At 40.1% G+C, this 25,000-nt stretch overlaps 1 protein-coding gene across 3 annotated transcripts in view; it reads left to right on the forward strand.

The window, feature by feature from the left end:
* The first annotated feature begins 14,733 nt into the window (after positions 1–14,733).
* LOC123511323 (synaptotagmin 1-like) overlaps positions 14,734–25,000 on the forward strand; it is a 68,809-nt gene continuing 58,542 nt past the window's right edge. For all 3 annotated transcript variants that reach the window (XM_045267103.1, XM_045267105.1, XM_045267104.1), the window contains exons 1-4: positions 14,734–14,924; positions 18,566–18,661; positions 22,226–22,327; positions 23,263–23,355. In XM_045267103.1, coding sequence (XP_045123038.1) covers positions 14,763–14,924; positions 18,566–18,661; positions 22,226–22,327; positions 23,263–23,355 — 453 coding nt within the window. In that variant the 5' untranslated portion in view covers positions 14,734–14,762. The remainder of the gene's footprint in view (positions 14,925–18,565; positions 18,662–22,225; positions 22,328–23,262; positions 23,356–25,000) is intronic.

Raw genomic sequence — 25,000 nt, forward strand, 5'->3', positions numbered from 1 at the left:
GAGGAGTCTAATTATGATTAGGAGGGGCACGTGGCACGCCAGAGGCGAGACATCGTCAACGTCTACCGACGGACAAAAAGGAAGGTCGTGGAGTCTCCCTGCACCTCTTCCCCACTCCTTCCTCCATCCCCCCTTCCCTCTTCCCGTACCCCAGTGAATGACCAGCGAGAGAGAACAGCTGATGCACCGCCCAGCTGTTTGCCTCGAGTTGCCAAGAGGCGTATTTATGTAAGGAGTGTGCTCGGTGGTAGTGGTGGCGTTGTTGGTGGTGGCGAAAGGCTTTTGCTAACGTACTCGAAATAAATAAGCTCACAGGTGGTGAAGATATGTACTTTTCTTTGAGAGAGAGAGAGAGAGAGAGAGAGAGAGAGAGAGAGAGAACAACACTTTATCGGTGTTATTATCATGATCATCCAGTATTCATAAAGCCCTCAATTCTCAACATGTCCCTGGCGAGATGCGGATCCGTGTCAGCGAGGACAGGGATAAGGTAAGTAGATGTCGATGCTGTGGGGTAATGTGACATGGGAAAACTCTTTGGACCCCTTTATAGCCCCTCAAGGGGCTCATTCTGGACCTGCCCTTGCGTCGTCAAGCGAATATAGGGCGTCATCGCACGTTTGCCAAATGTGTCTATTTCGACATCGTTCGATATCGTCTGACATCTTTAGCGAAGCATACGTTGTCGCAAGCCAAGAAAATTTGAAAATTTAAGTTGTTCCCATTTTCTTTGGTATGTCGTACGGCATCGTTGTGGGTATATCCCGTACGATGACATAGTACGTCATCGTACGAGGGATATACATCCTCGTACGTCTAGAATCCGATGTGGTATGTCCTTCGTTTTGGGTGTCCTTCTTGCACTGAAATGCTCCCAAACGTTATGACAGTCGTATGCAATTGTAGAAAACTGTCCTGTACGACCGTCGGGGGCGTCGTAATATAAAAAAAAAGTTGTAGTGTGACTCCAGCATAACCGATCGAAGGGTTCTAATTAGCTACCGAGGGTGTGACGTCATCACCGTGACGTCACGAGGAAAGGCAGACAATCACAAAGCAGCTTTCGGTTCTTGCTGGCTTAGGAGTATGATATTGTTTGTAAATTTTTATACAGCATAACACCCCCACAACCACTACTCACCACAGTTAAGAGTCTTAACAGTCCTTTCATTATGCTTGCTGAACCTCGTAATAAACCCAGGAAATAATGATTCACCTATATCGAAATCTTAACTTTGATGAAAGATGTAAATTCGGGTGTGCACTGATTTCGGGCAAGCTTGACGACAAAAATCCCAGCGAAAAATGTGGTAGCAGAATGTAGTAAGTGAGTGGTTATAGTTTATGGCAAAATGTTTGTTCCATAGCAGCAGTTATTAAGAGTAGGAGGAAGTTCACAAATATTATGGTGAGTGTAGCTGATAGCTGCTGGCCATGCGTCTCACCGATCGGCGGGCTGGCGCCGCGGACAAATTTGAAATTTTGCTTTGCCATCTTGATATTTATTTTCGATGTTCCATGCAAGATTTCATTATTTGCATGATAAAATCATGTTTTGTGTGTGGTAATGCTTGTATGAGGCTAAAAAAGAGGTTATTTTATGCATGTAAATATATACATAAGAGATAGCGATGCCTTTACTATACTCGGTACGAGTAGGTGTAGTTATTAGCGACATTCATAGTTAGTAAACAACGACGTCCTACCGACATTCCATGAGTTCATGGATTCCGTTTTCGGTAGGGTTACGCTCCCACGTCGGTAGCGTGTCGTTAAAATTTCATGGATTCCATTCCCAATTACTGAGACTGAGTAATTGGGTCCGGATCCGCCAGACGATTTCTCAGGAGTTAAAGATAAAGTATCAATATTCTTTTTGAAGATCTCGTACATGAAATAGTGTAATGATAAAATATTTATCAACGATAACAATAAACAACATATACAATTAAAAATGTAGATCATGTTAAATCATATACTTTAGCAGACGATAGTTGGGAAGATCTAATGCTGCCAAGCTTCTCTTATTTTCCGAGAGACGTGATTGGATAGCAGGCTGTGATGTCAAATCAAAGACGAGCATATAACTGGCGGTGATGTTTGTAGACTTGTAGTTTCACTTGGCTCTAAGCTACCAGAGGGAATGGCTGTGTCAATTCACTCCATAGAATTAAGTCAATATAATGAATGAAATTCCTACTCCTATTTCAATCTCTTCTCTACCAAACTCAAAGCAAAATTTTCTCAAAGGTCAAATGTAGTTTCTTTAGCATAGCGTCAAAGGTGTGCATCTCAAAATTGAATTTCGCAGTACCATGGAATCAAAGGGAGGAAGAACTACACCGACAAGAGGGAATATGAGCCAAGGGCAACAAAAACTGTGCCCATAGAGGTGCCAGTCCCAAAACAAATTGAATATGTAGTTAGAAGGGGATCTCAAGATGGTACTATAGGAGTCTTTTTTCAGCTTAAAATTTTTGAGTGAAGAATGTGTGTGTAGTTAGATGCATGTAGTTTTGTGTGAAGAAGAGAATTGTCTTTAGAGGGCAGGCTGTGACTGTCCTCTTATGTTGTGAGACTGGCTTTAATGATAAGTTTACCTACAGTACTGCCTGAACTACGACTATTAGATTTCACTAGGAGTAATTAACATTTTGGCAGGTGTCCACTGTCCACTGCCTCCTCCTTGGAATTATATTCATTATTATTTCACTGGATTTGTCAGATCGCCAGCACCTGAAATCTTACTGACAGCCACGCGATTCTCAATAATTGTCTGGCTGTCTCACGGATCCAGTAATCGTCTCGCTTCTCAGACAAATACCGCGCGGGATTCGTCTCTAATCGGGTCTAGCCAGGACCCAAATCCCTCGTGGCCAATAATCTTCTGGCTGCCTCATGGATCTAGTAATTGTCTCGCTCCTCAGACAAGTATCGCGTGGGATTCGTCAACAATCAGGTCCTGCCAGACCTGAATCTCGTGCGGCTAGTATTCGTCTCGCTCCTGGTAGACGAATATTGCGCGGCGCACGGGACCTGCCAGTAATAGGTTCCTGACCCGAATCCCACGGATCCGCCTAGCCAAGTAATCGGATCTGCGCGTATTTACATTGTCGGATCTTGCCCAGCCATACTACGCACTATGCTGCCGGGCTGCCGGCTAATGCTAAGCTGATACAGCCCAACATATCGTACAGCTTCCTCTTCCCAAGATACTGACAAGCCATATAAACATAAGTGTAATATCTAACACCTAAATGCAAACAGTGTAAAGAAACTTAAGTACCAAACTTGGGGCAGTCTACAACTATGCGACACAAAACATGAAAAATAAATCCTTCCAATCCACCCACCAAAACACACTCACACACCCACACACACAAAAAGAGGTAAAATAATAGAAAAGAAAAAAAAAAAAGGTCATATCTGTGACGAAGTCAGACAGCCATTCTGGTCGCCTGATACGTCGTTACGGGTGCTGAGTCACCAGTGAATCGGAGTGTGAGGACAGAGCAGGCGATGGGAATGGAGATGTGCTCATAACACGGACAGGCCTGAGATGCCTCTGATTACACAGTGAGATGTAAGTACTGCCTTCCATCGTGATCATGTATATTGACGGCGAGGTAGTGTCTCTGTGATCACGCCACGTCTGGGTCAGACATGTGTGGCCTGGTTATGAACCCATGCCTGAGTCCAGGACAACAGGGCAGTGAGCGTTCTGGGAGATCCCTACTGCTTCATCACTTTTTAGTGCCGTCAACCCACCGTACGCTCTCTCCTATGGTGCGAATGGTTGTCCACGGTATAGTGTTGACGGTGCACGGGTATGCCATCACGAAGCTGCTGCCTTGTAGCCAGCTGTGCTGGTGATCTGGTTCCTTCCCTTAGAGGTGTATTCAGATTGTTAGGAGGCTAGATAGTTCTTCCCCTGACGGCCAAGGAAAAAGAGAAATTCTTCTTCCTTTTATTTATCATATACAAGTGTGTTTAAATGGTGGAAGCCAGGCGGCAGATGCCCAGGATGACTCCCGCCTCAGAGATGGTGGGGAGCGAGCGCCCGAATGTTGGTGGCTTCCCGGCTACTGGTAACACTGGATTCCATGTCAATGTTATGGAGGAGGTGCGCTTCGGTGTCCGCGCGGTAGAATACTGCGTCTCCGGGAAACTCCTCTCTGCTCCTGGCGACGGTGTGAAGGGCGAAATGGGGGGGGGGGGAATATGTCGCACAGCGCCCACAGATGGGGCATGAGAAGCGAGATCAAGGAGGTGAACTCGACCGTCGGCTTAGAAAATGGAAGTAGACAGGTGAGATTCTGGGGACTTGGTTACGTTGTGCCAGAGGAAGAAGAGGAGAGGTTGGGAGCTGAGAGCTTCGCCAAAGGAAGAGGAAGAGGAACTCTGGAGACTAGATAGTGTAGTGCTAGAGTAAGAAAAGGGGTGGCTGGGAGCTGAGTATTTCACCAGAAGAAGAGGTGAGGAATTTTAGGGACTGGGTGCCGTCGTCCCAGAGTAAGAAGAGGAGGAGGAGGAGGAGTTAGAAGCTGAGCGCTTTGGCAGAGGAAGAGTTCTTGGAAGCCAGGTCGGACCGAGTCTAGCCTCCCAATAAATAGGAAAGGCTTGGGCTTAATGCCTATCAACTGCACAAGGGTCTTTAAGACGGACATGTCAACTTGTGGCCAATCCTTAGTTGGGGTAGAAGAGAAAGCACCACCAATCTCATTAAGTAACTGCCGTGGGCCAGGATTGAACTAGCGCCATTGCGGCCACAAGCCGACCCTTTTTACCACGTAGCCACCTAGCTTCCTCTCCCAATGCTTATCTGGCTGCTTATATACCAGGCGGGACTCCAGTAGTGACACACTGTGCACGTGCCTGGTGTATTCGGACTCTCGGCTTGGCCGTGTCATTGTCGTAGTCGTCGTCACACTGGCCCCTCCTGCTGAAATAGGCCATCTTCGGCTGCATTGCGTCCTTCAACGGCATTTCGATGACACAAAGACCTAGTCACAGCCATCAGACAGACAAGCGACCTGCTTGCCAAATAGGAAATTCAGGTGAGAGTCCGTGGTCAAGACGCAGATGTATAGCCTCTCTCCCCTGGCCACAGGGGAGCCAGGAGAACTTGTGTCGGCAGTGAGTTGATACGACAGTCCTTCGCCACGATGCCCATGTAAACTTGAAGTTGGAGGTGGTTGGGTAGGCAATCCATGTGTCCTCCATCATCAGGATCAGGCAGCAAAGAGAGTTGCAGTGGAGGATTGAAACACCATCTACTACTCCTGGTCTTGGTTGTCGGAAGTCGTTGGTAGAGTCATCCAGATTGTTGATTTCTGTTAGCCAGTCACCCATCGTGGTGGCCGTGGTCGTGGTAGAGTTAGATGTTGTACTACGGGGTTGTCATCTTGTTCATTGGCAATTTGTGGTAACATGGTAACTACGTCAGGTCTCTGGTGTGCGAAGGTAGGAGTAATGCAGAGTTGCTGATTCAAGCTGTGTTGCAGGGTGGCGCACTCCAATTGAGGTGTACCATGTTGTTGACTGGCCAGCCTGTTGAATAATTTAGCATGAGAGATGTGCACTGTGCGTAAACCCAACACTGTATCGTAGGTTATCTGGAACGATGAGGGAAGACTAGTGACGGTGAAGAGTCCATGCCAGTAGGGGAGGAGCTTGTGGTGGTGGTGCTGGGATGGAACATTCATGAATACTGCATCACCAACAGAGAAAGGATGATTTATGTCTTGCTTGGTTTTTGGGCTTTTCTTCCTCACCTCCTCATGCGTAGAACATAGCGTTCATTGCAGCTCCTTTAAATACTGGGGAGTGTTTACTAGAACATTGCGAAAGGCTGTTTTTAAAGTGGGGGCCTCCGCTGAAAACTGGGGTGGCACCTGAATTACAGCAAAATCGACGGGTATCCTGTTATATCATTTGTCACTGCGTTGAGGATCAGCTGTATCACGGGTAAAACTCGGGGCCAGTCGCCAAAGGAGTTGCAGGCAAGACTTGCCCTTATGGTATTGTTCATGATGCGATGAATCCTTTCGCAAGTAGGGCTTCCTTGTCCATAATATGGGCTGGTATATATTAGTTTATACCCGAGTAATTGTCCTAAATGACTCCACAGACGGCTTGTAAACTCTCCTTATGTACACCGAACGCCGAGATGACATGTTGCAGCAGGAGGTGGGAGACGGTAACCACTGTGTGGTTACTCATGGGGACAGCAATGACGTACCATATAAACAATCATTAGTCGATATTATGTACTTCTCCACAAGCAAGACAACACTTGGAGAGCTTGAGTTTGAGTCCCGCCTTTCGTATATGCTCGAGCACCTCACGAAGGTATTATAAATGTGTGGTACAGGTTGGGGCATAAACGATGACGTCATCCAGGTAAGTGAGGAAGATTTTCCATGTTTGTACGGTCAGAACAGCATCCATCAGGCAGCAGAATGATGCAGGGACTTCAAAATTCCCAGAGCTGGCCATCACCTATTAAGAAGCCAGTTTTCTTCTTGTCGTTTCCACGAATGGCAGTATCCACTCTGCAAATGTAACGTTGAGAGCAACATGAAACAATGGATGGCTTCCAGCATGTTGTCAATATGCGGAAGTGGTTAAGCTTTTCTCACAGTGACAGCATTGAGACTACGATAATTCACACAAAATCTCAGAGAGCCGTCTTTCTTCTTTGCTAACACTAATGGGGACGACCAAGGACTTGTTGATGGCCATGCTATGTCATGGATCCTACCTGGTTACGTTCCCTTTCCCTCCGTGCCGGTGGTTGTCTCTCGAACTGTTTTTTGATGGGTGGCCCCTTCATGTATATGCGGTGTTCTGTGAGGTTAGTTTATCCACTGTCACCGTGCCCCCTGGGCAAATATATCTCCATAGTCCATAAGCAGATTCCTGATGATTCCTGGCGGTTCTGTGAGCTCTTCTGGATCAATAGTGGCGATTTCCTATCTTTCTTTTTTTAAGACGTTTTCGTTCCGAGAAATAGGTGGCCATGACAACACCTGCTGACTAAGCGCTCGACACTTTTGGTGCAGCTCTAAGATCAGGGGGAAGTTTGGATGTTGGAGAGAACACACTAATGGTTTGGGGGATGTCGGGAGGCAAAAGTATCTGGCACCAGCAGTTGAGAGGAATGTCGATGTTGTTAGAGATGTAGAAAACTTTAGGGGTTTGGTTACCATCTCCGTTTGATTTTGCAGTGTGCTCATGTGTTGAGATCTTGACTCTGAGTGGCCTGAAAACGTCTATTCCGAGTATGCCGTCTACCCAAAAAAAATCCTTCAGGATGATAAGTGATGTCCCGACAATAGTTCTCCCACTTGAGTGATAGCTACCATGTTTCTCCTTCAACTGCCAATTTAACTTAATCGGCTCCTTGCATCGGTGATGTATGCTGAAGACTCCCCAGTCTGTTTATGTTGGCTGTACAAGGAGAGAGACCAAGCAATGAAGTGCGGTGCAGTGTCTGCGTGATAAATCCTGCGTCTTGGGGAAGTTTCTCTCTGCTCTATCTATCTATCTATCTATCTATCTATCTATCTATCTATCTATCTATCTATCTATATATATATATATATATATATATATATATATATATATATATATATATATATATATATATATATATATATATATATATATATATATATATATATATAATGTTGAGAACGTCGAACAGGGATACCTTTATATCCCACAGCTTCTGACAACAACTGTTACGTCACTGCCATAACCTAACCTAACCTCTTAGGTTAGGTTAGGTTAGGTTAGCACTTATTACCGGATACACCATGCCAGCAATCACTCAGACAGACACACAGAGAGGCATGGTAACGACTGGTAGGGCACAAGTTTTTAGTTTGCTAAACAAAGAGTAATTTACAAGGTAGCCTACAGCACTTAATTGCACAATTCACAGCGGCAGTATATATAACGAAACCGAATATAGGGGGCAGGATTTACTACAGTTACGTATTTTCATAAGTCCTTAAGAATTCTATATCTATGCTAAGATCTATTCACTAAGCACTTACGGACTTCGTACGTGCCTCAAAAGTTAAGTACTCTCTCAGGACCCCGTAAGATTTCGTAACCCGAGCCTATTAGTGCCTTTTCTGCACTACACAACCCTAGAGGTAAACACCGACGAAGCCAGATGTTAGAAAATGGTGAAATAGATTGAAATTAAGAATTTCAGGTGACATAAGCACATGAATGCCCTGAAAAGCGAGTGACATAAGCACATGAGTGCCCTGAAAAGCGACGAAAGACTCAATATATAAAAATACTAGTGTATTAGCACATGATAGTAGCAGCTCAAAAGGAAAGGAGAGTGAAATATGTAGGCTAATTATAATTGACATTATCATCTGATAGTGGCCTGAGGAGGGAAGGAGATTGAGTTATATGTACTATATAGTCGGTCTACTTTAATTAAAGGCGCACCTGGATCTCACTTTGAATAGTGTCGTAAGGAATGCGTGGTTGTCAGATCTTGAAGAAAACCGTGAGCTATCCTTGTGATAAGTGCGTTGATTAATAGAAAACAAGTATTATTCACATCAAATCAATTACGTTATTAATAAGCCATAATATGTTTTAATTCAGGAGCCATTTTAGAGTAGACAAACTATAGTAGAGTGAATCTAGAAAGATACTCAGTAATAGTGCTAATACTTTTTTTGAAGGAGGTAGTAGACACCTACCAAAACGATAATTTACTACCAGTCAGATCTAATAGCACTAGTTCAGGGGATGATGTGAATTCTCCATCAAAACTAGTCGTGATCTCGCTGAACATTTCCCTTTGTGTCTCACGAGTCAAGGGGGTAGTCACAGCCTGCCCTCTCCAGACAACTCTCCTTCTTCACACAAAACTACATGCACTTACTATACACACACTCTTCACTTAAAATGCGAAATTCAAAACGGCGACTCCAAATTTAGCCTTGGAGGAGGGGACCAGAAATATCCCCAGGTTGGACTGCTCTCTCAGTGGCAACCCAAAATGTCTTGACACCTCCGTCAACTTTTTCCTCGTTAACATCTGCAACATTTGCTGTCTTAGATCTAATTTTCAACCTGTAGAACACCACCTCTCCTCTACCAAACCTCATCTTTCCCTCACCGAAACACAACTGTCTAAGGCAACTGACAGTAGCCCTCTTCTCTGTTTCCTCCTACTTTCTCTATTCTCATTTTTATTCCAAAACAGGATGTTGCCTTTATGTACGCAACGACTTAACATACTCTCATGACCAAGCTCTGGAATCTTTTGAATTTTCCACCATCTGGCTTAAACTCAATAGTCAGCCTCTACCTAAATTTATCTGTGCTGTCTATCTCTCCCCTAACTCCTTTGACTATAGTAAATTCTTTGCCTATTTAACTTACAAAGTGAAGCATATTCTGTCCCTCTATCCTTTTGTGGATTCTCCATCTTTGGAGATTTCCATGTTCACCCCTAGCTTTGGCTTTCCTCTCCCTTCACTAACTAGTCTCCAACTTTGCTATCCTCCATAACCTAGAGCAACTGGTGCGACACTCTACTCGTACTCCTAACCGTCTTGGAGATACGCACAACATTCTTGATCTTTTCCTTACCTCTGATCCTTCTGCTTATGCTGTTACCCTTTTTTCTCCGCTGGGTTTCTCCGATCACAATCTCATTTCTGTTTCTTGTCCTATTTCTCCAATTCGTCCTCAGGATATCCCAAAGTGGAGGTGCCTTTGGCGTTTTGCCTCTGTCAGTTAGGGGACGTGAGGAAGTATTATGATGATTTTCCGTGTAATGATTACTGTTTCTGTGTCAGAGATCCATCTATCTGTGCTGAACGCATAATAGAGGTGATAGTGTCTTTTTTAATATAGGAGGGGCAACTGGCCAAGGGCAAAAAAAAAAAAAAAAAAATGGCAAAAAAACGCCCATTGGTTTCCATTTCACTAAAAATTCAAGTGAGTTATATAAAATACAGGGACAAATGTCTTGAGACGTCTCTCTTAATAAGAAGTCAAGTCGTAAGAATATGGAAATACAAAAGCAGGCAGTAAGTTTGACAGTTTAGCAAAGAAAGGTATGAATGATTGAGAATACTGGTTAAGTCTTGCATTAGAGAGTTGGACAGAATAGGGATGAAAGGAAGAAGAAAGCCTTGTGCAGCAAGGCTGCAGGAAGAGGGGAGGCATGCAGTTAGCAAGATCAGTACAACAGTTAACATGAATATAGCGATAAAAGAGATGTAACATTTCGACCGTGAGAAAGAGACTGAAGACAATCAGTCAGGGAAGAGGAGTTGATGAGACGAAAATGTTTTGATTCCACCCTACCTAATAAAACTGTGTGAGTAGAACTCACCAAACATGCAAAGAGTACTCCATGCAAGGACGGAAAGGCCCTTTTACAAAGTTAGCAGTTGGAGGGACGAGAAAAACTGGCGGACACGCCGTAGAACGCCTAACTTCATAGAAGTTGTTTTAGTAAGAGATGAGATATTAAGTGTCCAGTTAAGATTATGAGTAAAGGACAGACTGAGGATATTCACTGTGGAAGAGGGAGACAGTTGAATGTCATTGAAAAAGGGGGATAATTGTCTGGAAGGTTATGTCATGTTGTTAGATGGAAGAATTGAGTTTTTGAGGCATTGAACACTACTAAGTTTTCTCTGCTCCAGTCCGATATCTTAGAAAGATCAGAAGCCTGGCGTTCTGCTGTCTCCCTGCGTGATCTGTAGACTTCTTGAAGGCATGGTCGTCTCTAAAAGGACATGGAAAGATGTAGGTTGGTATCATCAGCATAGGACTGGATAAGGCAAAAAGTTTGGTTAAACGGGTCATTAATGAATAATAGAAAGAGAAAGGGTGACATGACAGAACCCTGAGGAACACCACAGTTAATACATTTAGGAGAAGAACAGTTGCAGTCTACCACGGCTCCAATAGAAGGGTGGGAGAGGAAACTTGAGATAAAGGTGCAGAAAGAAGGATAAAAACCGTAGGAGAGCAGTTTTCAAAGCAAAGCTTTGTGCCAGACTCTATCAAAAGTTTTGATGTCTAACGCGACAGTAAAAGTTTCCCCGAAATCTCTAAAAGAGGATGGATGACCAAAACTCAGCAAGGAACGCCAGAATATCATCAGTTGAGCAATCTTGACGGGAGCCATACTGCCGATCAGATAGAAGATTGTGAAGTGACAGATGTTTAAGAATTTTCCTATTGATGATAGATTAAAATACACTAGAGAAGCAAGAGATCAAAGCTATAGGAAGGTAGTTTGAGGGATTACAACTGTCACCCTTTTTTGGAACAGGCTGAATGTAAGCAAACTTCATACAAGAAGAAAAGGTAGAAGTCAATAGACATAGTTGAAAAAGTTCCTCAGATCACAATCTCATTTTTGTATCTTGTCCTATTTCTCCAATTCCTCCTCAGGATCCCCCAAAACAGAGATGACTCTGCCGTTTTGCCTCTGCCAGTTTGGGGACCTGAGGAGGTATTATGCTGATTACTGTTTCCGTGTCAGAGACCCATCTCCTTGTGCTGAACGCATAACAGAAGTGATAGTGTCTGGCAAAAAGGCATGAATTCCTCATTCTTTTTCTCACCATAAACCTTCTAAACCTTGATTTAACACAGCCTGTTCTCGTGCTCTATATGATAGAGAGGTTGCTCACAAAAGGTACTTGAGCATTCCATCTCCTGAATATCATGCACTTTATATTTCTGCCCGGAATCATGCCAAGTCTCTTCTTTAACTTGCCAAACACTCTTTCATAAATAGAAAATGTCAAAATCTTTCAAACTCAAACTCCTCGTGACTTCTGGCATCTAGCCAAAACATCTCTAATAACTTTACTTCTTCATGCTTTCCTCCTTTATTTCATTCTGATGGCACCACTGCCATCTCGTCTGTCTCTAAAGCTGAACTCTTTCTCAAACCTTTGCTCACAACTCCACCTTGGATGATTCTGGGCTTGTCCTCCCTCTCCTCCTCCTCTGACTATTTCATGTCTACAATCAAAATTCTTCGTAATGATGTTTTCCATGCCCTCGCTGGCCTAAACCCTCGGAAGGCTTATGGACCTGATGGGGTCCCTCCTATTGTTCTCAAAAACTGTGCTTCTGTGCTTGCACCTTGCCTGGCCAAACTCTTCAACTTTGTATATCGACTTCTACCTTTCCTTCTTGCTGGAAGTTTGCCTACATTCAGCCTGTTCCTAAAAAGGGTGACCGTTCTAATCCCTCAAACTACCGTCCTATAGTTTTAATCTCTTGCTTGTATAAAGTTTTTAATCTATCCTGAATAGGAAGATTCTCAAACATCTGTCACTTCACAATCTTCTATCTGATCGCCAGTATGGCTTCCGTCAAGGTCGCTCTACTGGTGATCTGGCTTTCCTTACTGAGTCTTGGTCATCCTCTTTTAGAGATTTCGATGAAACTTTGCTGTAGCGTTAGACATATCAAAAGCTTTTGATAGAGTCTGGCACAAAGCTTTGATTTCAAAACTGCCCTCCTACGGTTTCTATCCTTCTCTCTGCAACTTTATCTCAAGTTTCCTTTCCGACCTTTCTATTGCTGCTGTGGTAGACGGCCACTGTTCTTCTCCTAAATCTATTAATAGTGGTGTTCCTCAGGGTTCTGTCCTGTCACCTACTTTCTTTCTATTATTTATTAATGATTTTTTTACCAAACTTCTAGCCTTATTCTCTCCTACGCTGTTGATACCACCCTACATCTTTCCACGTCATTTCAGAGACGACCAACCCATGAGGAAGTCAACAGATCAAGCAGGGACGCCACAGAACGCCTGATTTCTGATCTTTCTAAGATTTCTGATTGGGGCAGAGAAAGTTTAGTAGTTTTCAATGCCTCAGATCATCAATTCCTCCATCTATCAACTCGACACAATCTTTAAGACAACTATCTCCTCTTTTTCAGTGACACTCAACTGTCTCCCTCTTTCACACTGAATATCCTCGGTCGGTATTTTACACATAATCTTAACAAGAAACTTCACATCTCATCTTTTATGAAGTTAGGCGTTTTAAGGCGTCTCCTCCAGTTTTTCTCGCCCCTCCAACTACTATTTGTATACAATGGCCCTATCCGTCCTTGTATGCATGTTTGGGGGATGGGTTTCACTCACAAAGTTTTATTAGATAGGGTGGATGGAATCAAAAGCTTTTTGTCTCTTCAACTTCCCTCCTCTGACTGACTGTCTTCAGCCTCTTTCTCACCGCCGAAATGTTGCATCTCTTTCTATCTTCTATTGCTATTTTCATGCTTACTGTTCTACTGATCTTGCTAACTGCATGCCTCCCTTCATCCTGCGGCTTCGCTGCACAAGGCTTTCTTCATCCTCTCACCCCTATTCTGTCCAACCAACTAATGCAAGAGTTAAACAGTACTCTTAATCATTCATACCTTTCTTTGGTAAACTCTGGAACACCCTGCCTTCATTTGTATTTCCATCTTCCTACGACTCGACTTCTTTTAAGAGGGAGGTTTCAAGATATTTGTCCCTGTTCTCTTATTGCTCACCTTATTGCATAAATATCCCACAACATAGGATGTCCCTTAAGTATATCCTTGAGAATGGCTGAGTCTAAGAAATGGTCAATGAGGGTATACAAGTCTTGTTGATCTTGCTGCCTAAATTTAGCAATGAGAGGACATTCCGAGACAAAATTACTTAGAGTGCATCCCTTTGGTGCAGCACACAACACACAGCATGCACCAGAAGCACTGACTTTCCAAAAGTATTTATAGCCTAATCTGAGCCTCACTGCCACCCTGTCGTGTTGATGCAGCATGTTTCCCATAGGTCTAAGGACAACTATGGGAGACACGAACATAGTGAAGACTAGTGCCACTGCCCCTATGGCAACAAAGATCCAAATGATCACTAATGCAACTAATAATCCTTAATGCTAATCTTAACATAGTCCAGAATGTACTCTTCTGTGTCATCTTAAAAGGCACATTGAGCAAGGCCTTACTCCACACAGGGGTGGATGAAGCACTTGTACAGAGATAGCAGTTGGAAGGGTAAGAAAAACTGGTGGAGACGCCTCAGAACGCCTAACTTCATATAAACTGTTTTAGCAAGAGATGAGATGTGAAGTTTCCAGTTAAGATTATGAATGTATATATATATATATATATATATATATATATATATATATATATATATATATATATATATATATATATATATATATACATTATAGGGAAGCGGTAGCATAGTAGATAAGGTGGTGAGTGTGGGATCCGGCAGATGTCCACATGTAGGTTCGAATCCTACCACATACCGCTTTAAAGATATGCTATTTGTCGAGTGGTTTAAAGCTACCTACATGTCACCATGATACCCAGGTTCTAGGTGGTTATACCAAAGATGACTTGGATGGTGATATGGGTACCACTATAAATGAATTTATGGGCGGAAGCTGAACAGGGCTTCCCACATATATTCTTCAATTATGCCTACAGGCGCTATAGGCTTATATATATATATATATATATATATATATATATATATATATATATATATATATATATATATATATATATATATATATATATATATATATATATATAACTTCTATTACAGGACTAAAAACACCATATGTACATTTGCTACAAATATAAATTATCTACGAAACTTTGATTAATCCCAATTCAAGATAAAAAACACATTTTATTTATTTATTTTTTGCTTGTCTTCTAATCATATGCATCCGTGCTTTGCGACAGGGGTGGGCGTGGTGATTCTGGGCATCTGCTTCTGTTGTATTCGACGATGCTTCAAGAAGAGACGCACCAAGAAGGGCAAGGATGGCAAGGGCGCCGACATGAAGAGCGTCCAGCTGCTGGGATCTGCTTACAAGGACAAGGTGACACACACACACACACACACACACACACACACACACACACACACACACACACACACACACACACATTTTACTTTAAAATGTATAGATAAAGAAAAATGAAGTCTAAGTCTAAAATCGTCAATATGATGTTACTACTACTATTACTACAACTACTATTAGTTATATTTCGCCATTAGACATATCTTAAGGCGCCGTCACACCAGTAAATTTTCCGTCAACTTCTTTTGTCAAGTTTCTGAAAATCGACAGTCTCTTGCCTTTCGTCTGCACTTTCGTTGTCAACAAACAAACATGGAAAGCAAGTGTTTTTGTCACAAATTTTGTAAATCGCAGCCAGTCAGACGAGCTAAAATAGCGTTTAGCGTCAGTACTAGAGAAAGACACCCTCCTAAACGATAAACGTCTATGGAGACATGCGATCCACTGCTGTTATATACCATTAACGTAGGTATAACATATGAAATAAGTTATTTCATATTTTATGTATTTGAATTTAATTATTTATTGATTTTGTAAAGAACAAGGTTTATTATGTACATATTTTTGTTATAAACAATGAGTTTTAATTTAGCTGATGAATTTTAATTAGCTGATGATATATGTACTGTACCTCCAAGGAGGTTTACATCAGGAGACGGTATCCTGTTCTGTTCTCATCAATACAAGTGAAGCCTGTGAACAGAGATATTCTAGTGTGTGGTAGAAGTTTATGATCAGTAGATACACCCAAAACATTGATATTTCTCATATTGACCTATAGTAATTTATCACTTCCTTTTATATATACTAGACAAAAAAATAAGAAAGAATCTTGATGGTTTGAGTTATTCAAAATACATCATATTTTCACCACAATATCGATAGAAATATATAAGACGTTTCTGAGAAAAATTTTAGTAAAAAGAATAGTAATGGTAATTGTTTATTACTTACTGAGGATAGAAAATGTAACAAGTATTCAATACTTTTGTTCCTTTTATAGGTACAGACATGACATTGCACATAATTCTAAATATGTGCTCTAAAACATAGTATCAAGAGAGAGAGAGAGAGAGAGAGAGAGAGAGAGAGAGACAGTGTGCGTGTGTGTGTGTGTGTGTGTGTGTGTGTGTGTGTGTGTATGTGTCGTGTTCCGAGTTGTTGCACGACGTTGCAGAAATTCTCTTGCTACTTCTTATGAATATACAAGAAGTTTTCTATTTTTTGAATAACAAAAATAATATCTATACATAGGATGTTCGATACGGCGACGGCAAATGACAATCACAATTCCTTCTGTCGCTTTTTCCACTCCAAATCATTATAATTCTTCTCATAATCATACATAAGAATCACTCCCAACCTCGTATACGAATGCAACAACGTAACTCATCACTGAACATAATTGTTTCATGTGCGATAATTCCAACTTTCTCTCTTTATCTATATATTCTTACATCACAATTACTTCAATGTATCCCTATACAAATTTTACCTCAACTTCTATCAATATATCCTCATAACGTTATTACAATATCCGGACACTGCTTTATTCATCAGTGGATCTCATATGCAGTGATTACAGTTTCCCTTTTTCAACTCAGTTACCCGTATTGCTTAGTACATGAATACAACAACGTAACACATACAATACAATACAACAACGTAACATACATACAATACAATACAACAACGTAACACACATACAATACAATACAACAATGTAACACACATACAATACAATACAACAACATAGCACACCATTGACTATAATCCAACTCTTATTAATGTATCCACACAAGTAACTTCACTCAACGAATCTCAGAAAGAATGAACCCAACTTCCTCTCGGTAACAATATATAAAAACTACTTTACCCATGTTATGTAACTGACTCGTCAAGGCATACTATATGCAACATATACGTACGGAGATGTACACATGATTTCTCTACTCATAAATACGTGAAAATAAGTACTTATCGGCGTCATATTGATCCAAAGTACACACGCAAAATTGAATTCACAAATACTAAAATAATACCTAAATATCCTATCAATATTCCTCCTCCATTCTAATTTATCTCAAGGACTGCATTGCAACTTATAAGCTCCACTTACTTTATATGATGTAAATCCATCGTGTCTCCACCCCCGCGGCCTCGTCCAGTCTCGGGGGCCGCTCAGAAAAACCTCCTCTCTCCCTCTCTCTCTCTCTCTCTCTGGCCCAGTCCTCTACAACTTCCTTTAGAGACCTGAGGGGTGACTTGACCTAAACAACACGCCCATTCAAAGTACCGTTCACCAATCAAATACAAGCCCACGTGAAGCCCGCGTGTGGTACAAGAACAACATTTAGCTGTTGTCCTGTCGCGGGATGGTTATCTGGTACCCTGCCCTGGGTCATTAACGGTTTCCTTTTTTAAACTTATAATCCAATACTATTTGGCTGTTCATCTTTGCCTGACGACTGGGTTTACAACAACACATCTGCCCACTCCCATATATGTTTGTTCATTGTTGTTTCTTCTTTTATTTCATTGTGATGATGTATGTATACCACGTATATTTGATCGTGATAGGTACCCTACAAGAAAAGGAGAGAGAGAGAGAGAGAGAGAGAGAGAGAGAGAGAGAGAGAGAGAGAGAGAGAGAGAGAGAAAATTTCATAGTTTCATTAAGCAATATACAAATACGTAATTACTGTATTAGAGATTTATCTGGGTTAAGTAATAGCATACCAAAAAATCAACATTCAAGCCACCTTTTACCAGATATACACTTTATTTTTCCCTTATGTATACTCATTACATATAAAAATTATCCCATATATTTGCCCGAAAGACAGCTTTCCACCTCTCATTCAAGTCCACCGAAGGTGAAAAACACCGTATAATCTGATTTGTGATAAATTTTGCTGTCTAATTCCTCATGGCATGGCATGCCACAGCTATTAGGAATGTTTTAATTTCACACATATGGTAAGCCTGTCTCGAAACATAACTACAAAACAGACTATATTAAGTACTTGGACTTTTCTATGTACTCTCAATGTTCAGCTACTAATGCTTTGGGTGTACCGGGGTAGACACAGCGGTGGACCAATAGCGCGTCGGCTTCACTTTTGTGATGTCATACCGACTCCTTCCATTTTAGCTTTATAGAAGCCTCCTTTGTGAAGACGATCATTTCGGTTTGACGATGTGAACGGAAAAAAAAAGACGAAGATAAAAGATAAAAAATTGACGGGAACCGGAGTTGACAAAATGAAAAAAAAAAGAAAAAAAAAACTAACGGAAATTCCTTACTGTGACGGCGCCTTTATACTATGGAACTGAGGAAAAAAAAAAAATATATATATATATATATATATATATATATATATATATATATATATATATATATATATATATATATATATATATATATATATATATATATATATATATATATATATATATATATGATTACATACATTACTGTATTGTGAGATTTATAAAATTTCATAGATCAGCCTCAACCACTCCTGCTGGATGGGAGATGTTTACACACACACACACACACACACACACACACACACACACACACACACACACACACACACACACACACACACACACACACACACAAAGGATGATGACCGGTGTTTTCCTTCGTCCAGGGAGACATGGAGGAACTGACAGAGAACGCGGAGGACATGGCTGAGGAGGGCGAAAGTAAAAAGAGCGAAGAAAAATTGGGACGACTAAACTTCAAGGTAACTATTTATTGTTCTCTAAGTGATCTCTATTCAGTTTTTAAATTAATTTATCTATCTATCTATCTATCTATCTATACACGGTAGCCAGTAAGTTAAGGTACATACTACGGGATTTGATAATTCAAATAATTCTAAATTGAATATTCTCTATACACATATGTAGCATATGTCAAAGATAGGTCTCTGACACGGAAACAATAGTCATTCCAAGGAAAATCATCATAATACCTCCTCAGGTCGCCCCCAATCAACAGTCAAAATGACAGAGGCACCTCCCTTTTGGGGATCCTGAGAAGGGATTGGAGAAAGAGAAAAATATACTGAAATGAGATTATGATATGAGGAGTCCAACAGGAGATGATAGGATAATGGCATAAGAAGAAGCATTCTAGGTTAAGGAAGTGTCGTCAAGAATGTCTAGCAGACCTCTAAGACGGTCAGGAATACAAGATATTGCACCGGTTGCTCTAATCTAGGCAATGGAGCATAAGTGTTAAAGGCTAGTTCACCAGAATAGTCAGTGAAGTGAGAGGAAGCTTATGATGACTACTTAAGCGTCCAAGAATGGAGATCTCCGCAAAAAGAAAGAGAGACAGAATGTGCTTCACTTTGTAAGTTAAGTAGACAAAGAATTTCTTATTCAGAGATGTTAGGTGAGAGACATACAGCACAGATAAATTAAGTTAGAGTGACTGAAGTTGTAGCCAAATGGTGTACAACTCGGATGATTCAAGAGCGTGGGAGCGAGAGCAAGTGAAGTTATTGGGCACTTAGACGTAACATCCATCTCTCTCTCTCTCTCTCTCTCTCTCTCTCTCTCTCTCTCTCTCTCTCTCTCTCTCTCTCTCTCTCTCTCTCTCTATATATATATATATATATATATATATATATATATATATATATATATATATATATATTGGGAGGCTGTGGCGTAGTGGATAAGATGGTGAGTTGAGCGTGGGATGGGGCAGACGTCCACACATAGGTTCAAATCCCACCACATACCGCATTGATACATTGCCATTTGTCGAGTGGTTTAAAATTACCTATATGTCACCATGATACCCAGGCTCTAGGTAGTTACACCAAGGATGCGCTTGGCTGGTGATATGGACCCTAATATGGATATCACTGTAAATAAAATTACCTGCGCTACTAAAGCGTGGAAGCTTAACAGCGCTTAATAAGTTTTACCTGCGCTATATATATATATATATATATATATATATATATATATATATATATATATATATATATATATATATATATATATATATACTGTAGTGATGTATTAGATATTTATCATTGTCATCCAACTTTTCTTTGTCGCTGTACATAAATGTACTCATAATTTTCACAATTCTAAAACACTGAAGTTCGTCAAGATTTTCAAAGGCAATTTCTATTTAATATTTTCTAAACTAGTTTAAAATGTTATCTATATTACTTATATTGTTTATTGTTCTATATATAGCTTATATTTTTTATCTTGAATTTTCTCTAAAGTGCATCCGTTCCTCACTTTTTACTAAGATTTATTTATAGCTTTTTTTCAGTCACTTTCTTTTTATTATTGCTCTGGGTAATTTTTCATCTGTAATTGTTCTTCAAGTTAAGTGCATATTAGTATTATTTTTACATTGCGGTTGCCAATGTTCTCTATGTTATTTTCATCTTTCTTTGTTTTCAAAAACAATTATATTCGTTAGTATATTGTAAATTACTTTTCAGAATAACCATATCAATTTTCTCCAAGTTCGAAAAACCACTCTTATTCGTTAGTGTACTCCAAGTTACTTTTATTTGTCATTGTTATCTGAATTATAATGTCACTTTTTTCTGAGATAATTATATTTATTTCCATTCTGTAAGTTACTTCTTTTCATAAATCAATCATTCTTGTGAATGGTGCCGTTTTTGGACAGTAACTTAATAATGAAAAACGGAACGTCTTATGATATAAAGGAGCATCTCACATATATGAACACAGCGGGGCACAGAATGCAGTCTTGGAGTACACACTCATCCCATTTCTATCACAAAGAACTTCCCACGTATATAATACCGATCTCATTTTTTTTTTTTGTCTTTTCACCTGAGTAGCTCGAGTTGATCTATATTTTTTTCTACTCCTACCTTCTTTGCTTCAAGAAATGTGTGTGTGACTGAGTGTGTGTGTGTGAGTGTGTGTGTGTGTGTGTGTGTGTGTGTGTGTATTTACCTAGTTGTATTTACCTAGTTGTATTTTTACAGGGCTTGGGCTTTACGCTCGTGTGGGCCCGTCTCCATATCTACACTTGTCCAATTTTTCTTTAAAGCTATGCACACTCTTTGCTGACACCACTTCTTCACTCAAACTGTTCCAAGTCTCATCACATCTTTGCGGGAAACTATATTTTTTAACATCTCTCAGACATCTTTCCTTCCTCAGCTTTTTACTATGCGATCTTGTGCTTCGAATGTCATATTCTTCTCTCCGGATCAGTTTCTCTTTATCCACTTGATCCATTCCGTTAATCAATTTATAAACTTGTATCAGATCCCCTCTCTCCCTTCCCTGTTCCAGGGTTGGTAGATCCATAGCATTTAGTCTCTCCTCATAAGTCATCCCTTCAAATTCTGGAACCATTCTTGTAGCCATTTTGTGTAGTCTCTCCAACTTCCTTATGTGTGTGTGTGTGTGTGTGTGTGTGTGTGTGTGTGTGTGTGTAATTCACCTCCGTCGCCTGCTGGACACCCAGCCAGTTTTCCCCATTACGGAGCGAGCTCAGAGCTTATAGACCGATCTTCGGGTAGGACTGAGACCACAACACACTCCACACACCGAGAAAGCGAGGTCACAACCCCTCGAGTTACATCCCGTACCTATTTACTGCTAGGTGAACAGGGGGCTACACATTTGCCTCGCCGCCTCCGGGATTCGAACCCGGACCCTCTCGAGTGTGAGTCGAGCGTGCTAACCACTACACTACGCGGTGTGTGTGTGTGTGTGTGTTTCACTGTTTGATCTGCTGCAGTCTCTGACGAGACAGCCGGACGTTACCCTACGGAACGAGCTCAGAGCTCATTATTTCCGATCTTCGGATAGGCCTGAGACCAGGCACACACCACACACCGGGACAACAAGGTCACAACTCCTCGATTTACATCCCGTACCTACTCACTGCTAGGTGAACAGCACCTACACGTGAAAGGAGACACACCCAAATATGTCCACCCGGCCGGGGAATCGAACCCCGGTCCTCTGGCTTGTGAAACTAGCGCTCTAACCACTGAGCTAATGGCGTGTAAACCTGTGTGTGTGTGTGTGTGTGTGTGTGTGTGTGTGTGTGTGTGTGTGTTTCTAAATGAGAGATGAAAATGTATGTAAATATATCTTTTTGTCATTCTTATCTTAGAAGATGAAAAAAAAATAAAAAAATATATATATATTATGATACTTGCAATCAGTAAATAAAAGACACTTAATACTCTCTCTCTCTCTCTCTCTCTCTCTCTCTCTCTCTCTCTCTCTCTCTCTCTCTCTCTCTCTCTCTCTCTCTCTCTCTCTCTCTCTCTCAGCTCGAGTATGACTTCAACTCGAACAGCCTAAGTGTGACAGTGATCCAGTGCGAGGAGCTTCCCGCTCTGGATATGGGAGGAACCAGTGATCCCTACGTCAAGGTAGGCGTGGGTGCAATATTCGGTGTATAGTGTGGGCAGGCACGTGGAAAACATATAATAAAGCTTAGAAATAAATTGCACAGGTGTAACATGCAAAAAATGTTCACATAGATTCCGTATATTCCACTAGTATAACACATGATTTTAGTGTGTTTTGTTTACACTTGCAATAGTGGTAAAAATAAAAGGAAATTATGTTTTATATATATTCTTAAGTTCTTCTGAAGATCTTTTTACTTTTGCTATAAGTGTTACATATATTCAAACTTAAAAAAAAAAAAAATGATAGAGATGGGAAGGATTTTGTTCTCAAATAGAATAGTAGATGAATTGAAAACACTCTGTTATCAGGTTGTTAGTGCAAGTCAATAGAAAGTTTTTAAAGAAGATTGGACAGATTTATCGATAGGGATGATAGGTAGAAGTAGATACGTCTATCTCATACCGGGCCTGCCACGTGTACGGTTTTTTTGCACCTTGTCTTATTTTCTTATATTTTCTTCTTATGTTCTTACATTTAGAGGGTGGTCGTCTTATCAGGAAAATTATAAAAGTACCTGTCTGTTTTTTTTCCTCCTAACAGTGCAACAATGACTGATTCCTACGAATTTCAATATGCTTCTCTTCATATATGCACTAACTATCTGGTTGTTACGGACAATATGACACTTGTGACCTGATTTGATAACCTTTAACAGTCACACTAAACGAAAGCAAACCTATGGACATCATCTGAGCAGCTCAATTAGGTACTCCTTTAGCTGTTGATTTTATCTCTAGAAATTATTCTTATTTTGTACAGCACCATTTTATCAAGAAGGGAGGAGTTTCACAAATCAAAGTGTAACATGTGTAGTATGCTGGAAGGATTTGTATGGGGGCATAGGGAGTAACCACGTATTTAAAGAGATGTACTAACAACTGTGTCTTTACAGGTGTATTTGCTGCCAGACAAGAAGAAAAAGTTCGAAACGAAGGTTCACAGAAAAACTTTGAATCCGGTGTTCAACGAAACCTTCACATTCAAGGTTACTGACCCTTGTTCAATCTTGCTATCCTTGTCCCAGCCCTTCCCAGTTTGTATGTTTGTGTGTCTGTGTCTATATTTGTCTGTTTGTGTGTATGTATCAGCTTTTGTGTCTCTTCAGTGTAGCTTCCTATCGAATGACTGAAGGATGATCCAGAAAAAATATTTCGAGCCAATGCATATTTCCTTCCTACACAGTGACCACATAGCTCATTCAGGCTATGTGTCATGCCTGTTGTCTGCCTAATCTTGGTTCTCGAGGTTACTCACATTGGATTGAAATATGAACTGAACCATCCCGAGAAAGGTGTAAATGTTTCAGCGTGATGAGCGGTAAGAAGATCTCTGCATCAGATCATGACACTTGGCAACACCTAAAAACAGATTTCACACGATTATGATGTATAATAATAACAGCTGAAATTATCTTACGAATTATGTGTCAATTAGGTTCTCAGGTCCATTATTCCATTCTAATGATATTTTAGTAAGGGTGATTGACAGTACTCTGTATTTCATAAGATAATTGTTGAACTACTCAGCTTACGATTTTCGAAGCAAAGAAATATTACTCAACACCTACACTTGAGCAAATAAGATTTCCAAAATATGCCTTTACTTCTGAACCAGCTTTGCCTTCCTGCTTTTTGAGGCCAATGAGCACCCTGATTTACAGGGAGTCACGCACAGCTAAGGTGAATTGTCGAGCTAAATTCAAGCAAATCTAACATTTTGGATTGCAAATGGCCTCGTGACACTTTATGCTTGGTTTAAGTAAAATCGGACAAAATTAAAACAAAACTCTAGGCATCAAAAGATTTGAAATATTCAAGCATCCTTGTTGCTTTCATCGCTGCCTTCTGGTTTAAACTTACCTGTGTGATGATTGTTTTTTTCACTTTGCAATATTCGTTTAAGAAAAAAAAAAAAAACTGTTCATGACGAGTAATGATAAAGTCAAATTTCTGAGCTTCGTTGTCATTTAAACACGATGATAAATAAAAAAAAATAAATAAATGAATGAATAAGTAAGCAAATAAATAAAATAAATAGCTCGATTCTACTTACTAGAAACAGAAAATTACGTAGAAAAGTCGTTTTTCTAGCCATGATGATGATGATGATGATGATGATGATGATGATGATATTGATAATAATAATAATAATAATAATAATAATAATAATAATAATAATAATAATGATAATAATGATAATAGTAATAATAATAATAATAATAATAATAATAATAATAATAATAATAGTAATAATAATAATGATAAAAGTAATAATAATAATAATAATAATAATAATAATAATAATAATAATAATAATAATAACAATGGTAATAATAATAATGATAAAAATAATAACAATAATAACTGGAATAAAATTGTCACTGAGGCCTTTTTAAATCTAATGCTCATTTACTCTTTGTAGCTTTTGCTCGTGACAATGCTTGCAGGAGATTATACAGCCTGACTGCAATTCGACTTTGATTTAATTCCATATGATAAGTTGAAAGATAATCGAAAAAAAAAATAAATAAATGCGATGACAAATGATACAAGAAAAGAATAAACTTGTATAAACAAACGTAGATCAAATGACGGTAGTAAAATGAATGATATACATGAGGGCTGCTAAAA

The sequence above is a fragment of the Portunus trituberculatus genome, chromosome 31 (assembly GCF_017591435.1).
Source record: "Portunus trituberculatus isolate SZX2019 chromosome 31, ASM1759143v1, whole genome shotgun sequence".
Classification (NCBI taxonomy): domain Eukaryota; kingdom Metazoa; phylum Arthropoda; class Malacostraca; order Decapoda; family Portunidae; genus Portunus; species Portunus trituberculatus.